Source organism: Ixodes scapularis, unplaced genomic scaffold (assembly GCF_016920785.2).
Source record: "Ixodes scapularis isolate PalLabHiFi unplaced genomic scaffold, ASM1692078v2 PGA_scaffold41__6_contigs__length_2269736, whole genome shotgun sequence".
NCBI classification, from domain to species: Eukaryota; Metazoa; Arthropoda; class Arachnida; order Ixodida; family Ixodidae; genus Ixodes; species Ixodes scapularis.
The window spans coordinates 1,501,538-1,503,531 of record NW_024609870.1 but is presented as its reverse complement, the minus strand read 5'-3'; the positions used below and the strand labels follow the sequence as shown (position 1 = coordinate 1,503,531).

Sequence of the window (1,994 nt, the reverse complement as noted above, 5' to 3'; positions counted from 1 at the left end):
AAAAAAAGAAAGAAATGTCGAAAATAATCCCAGGTCATCCGGGTGGCTCCTGCGCGCACGAGCGCATATAAATACCAAGTACCGAACACTGCCTGGCTGGTGAGAGAGGGAAGGGTGATATTTGTCTTTATAGACTTAGGCTAGCTGGCGCAAGCTACCGCCCATTGCAAAGGGAATAGCTATTAATGTCCATTCATTTAAAGGAGCCATCGTCTGCTATCGTTTTTCGCCGTCCCCTCCAAAAAACGCGTGCGCGCGCGCACGCGTTGCGAAGCTTGTTGCAAAGTACTGCTAGTACTGCGAGGGCAATATTAACAGTACTTTGCCGGCACCTTTACCATTTTACCATGTTTTCACCAGCAGTACTTGACCAAGTGTTGAGCGTCGCTAACGTTGAGCGTCGCGCTCGCTCACTGCGCACGTAGAGTCGGTAGAGTCACTCCGATAGCGGAGGTGACGTCACTTGGTCGCGGTTGGCGGCGACGGGAAAAAGCGAACGTACCCCATTGGAGAGCAGTGGAGAGACGGGAACGAGGAGCCAGCAAGAAGGGCTCGTTCTTGGGACGACGGGACCACTTGCATGACTATGAGTCAGTGTGCCGCCGCTTACTTTGTGCGCCCGCCGGCGAGCAAGTTGTCAGCGCGCAGGTGACACGGGCCATGCTGTGCTCCGGCGACGAGCCCGTGCCGTTGCGTGCGCGGTAGGAAGCAGCAGCGCGGACGAGTCCCGACGACCGATCGGGGAAAATAGGCCTAGCGGGCGGGACCCGAAGGCACCGCCGCTTCGTCTTGGGACCGGCGGGACTCCGGCCAGCGCGCGTCATGCCGCGACTGGCGTCGTGATGCGCGAGTTCAAGGTTGTGGTGCTGGGCAGCGGCGGGGTCGGGAAGAGCGCCCTGACGGTGCAGTTCGTGCAGGGCGTCTTCACCGAGAAGTACGACCCGACCATCGAGGACTTCTACCGCAAGGAGATCGAGGTGGACCAGGCCCCTTGCGTGCTCGAGATCCTCGACACGGCCGGCACGGAGCAGTTCGCCTCCATGCGGGACCTGTACATCAAGAACGGCCAGGGCTTCGTGGTGGTCTACTCCATCACGAGCCACCACACCTTCCAGGACATCAAGAACATGAAGGAGCAGATCCTGCGCGTCAAGAACGCCGACCGGGTGCCCGTGCTCCTGGTGGGCAACAAGTGCGACCTGGACCACCAGCGCGAGGTGACGGTCGCAGAGATGGAGGCCCTGGCCCAGCTCTGGGGCTGCCCCTGCATGGAGGCCTCGGCCAAAAGCAGGTGCAACGTGAACGAGATGTTCGCCGAGATCGTCCGCGAAATGAACGTTCTGCCGCCCAAGGAAAAGTACAGCTACCGTTGCTGCGCGCTACTCTAGCCGCCTTTGCATCTGCCCTTTTCGCAGGACCCTGGTCGGCGGAATTCTTCCGAGGTGAGTGGCGGAGAAAGTTCTCGCAATACCCCTCCCCCGTCTCCTTTCCCGCCCCTGCATTTCTTCTCGCCATTGAGCGATTGAACCAGCGGCTCCAAACCGAGCTCTTTGTGTAAACTTTGTCGGGCGTTCCTCCCTCCCTCCCTCCTCCGACACGCGATCGGCGGCACACCCCTCCGCGGAGTTGTTTTTATTTTGCCCCGTCCCGTTGGGGTGAAAGCCAACGACTTGTTCGACGACCGACACTTGCCTCGTCGTTGGCTCTGCCTTTCTCCCGTTGCGTCTCCGTCCGAGACAAAGACTTATTTTTGCATTCTGCTCGCGTTTCGGCCAGCCTCCCGATCCTTTGTCGCTCGACTCATTCACCCGAGCCATCTCGAGTAGGGTATTGGGTATCTATAAACCTGGAGGAAGCGCTGCCGCAAATCGTTTCCCTTCGATGTTGGGCGCGAGCAGGCGTCACCGTCCGGTTGCTTTCGGAGTCGGGCAAGGTTGGCCGCTTTCCACATGGACAGCCACGAAAACAGCAAAAAAATTGTGTTGCTTGATGTT

General features: G+C 58.8%; 1 protein-coding gene across 1 annotated transcript; it reads left to right on the top strand.

Moving 5' to 3' along the window:
- The first annotated feature begins 514 nt into the window (after positions 1 to 514).
- LOC120839105 (ras-related protein Rap-2c) lies at positions 515 to 1,420 on the top strand. The gene has a single exon (XM_040209333.3). The coding sequence runs from the start codon at positions 843 to 845 to the stop codon at positions 1,386 to 1,388; it is 546 nt and encodes a 181-aa protein (XP_040065267.1). The 5' UTR covers positions 515 to 842; the 3' UTR covers positions 1,389 to 1,420.
- Positions 1,421 to 1,994: the final 574 nt, after the last annotated feature.

Bases quoted from the DNA above. Each gene is read 5' to 3' on its own strand.
- LOC120839105 (XM_040209333.3), top strand. From the start codon at position 843: ATGCGCGAGTTCAAGGTTGTGGTGCTGGGCAGCGGCGGGGTCGGGAAG.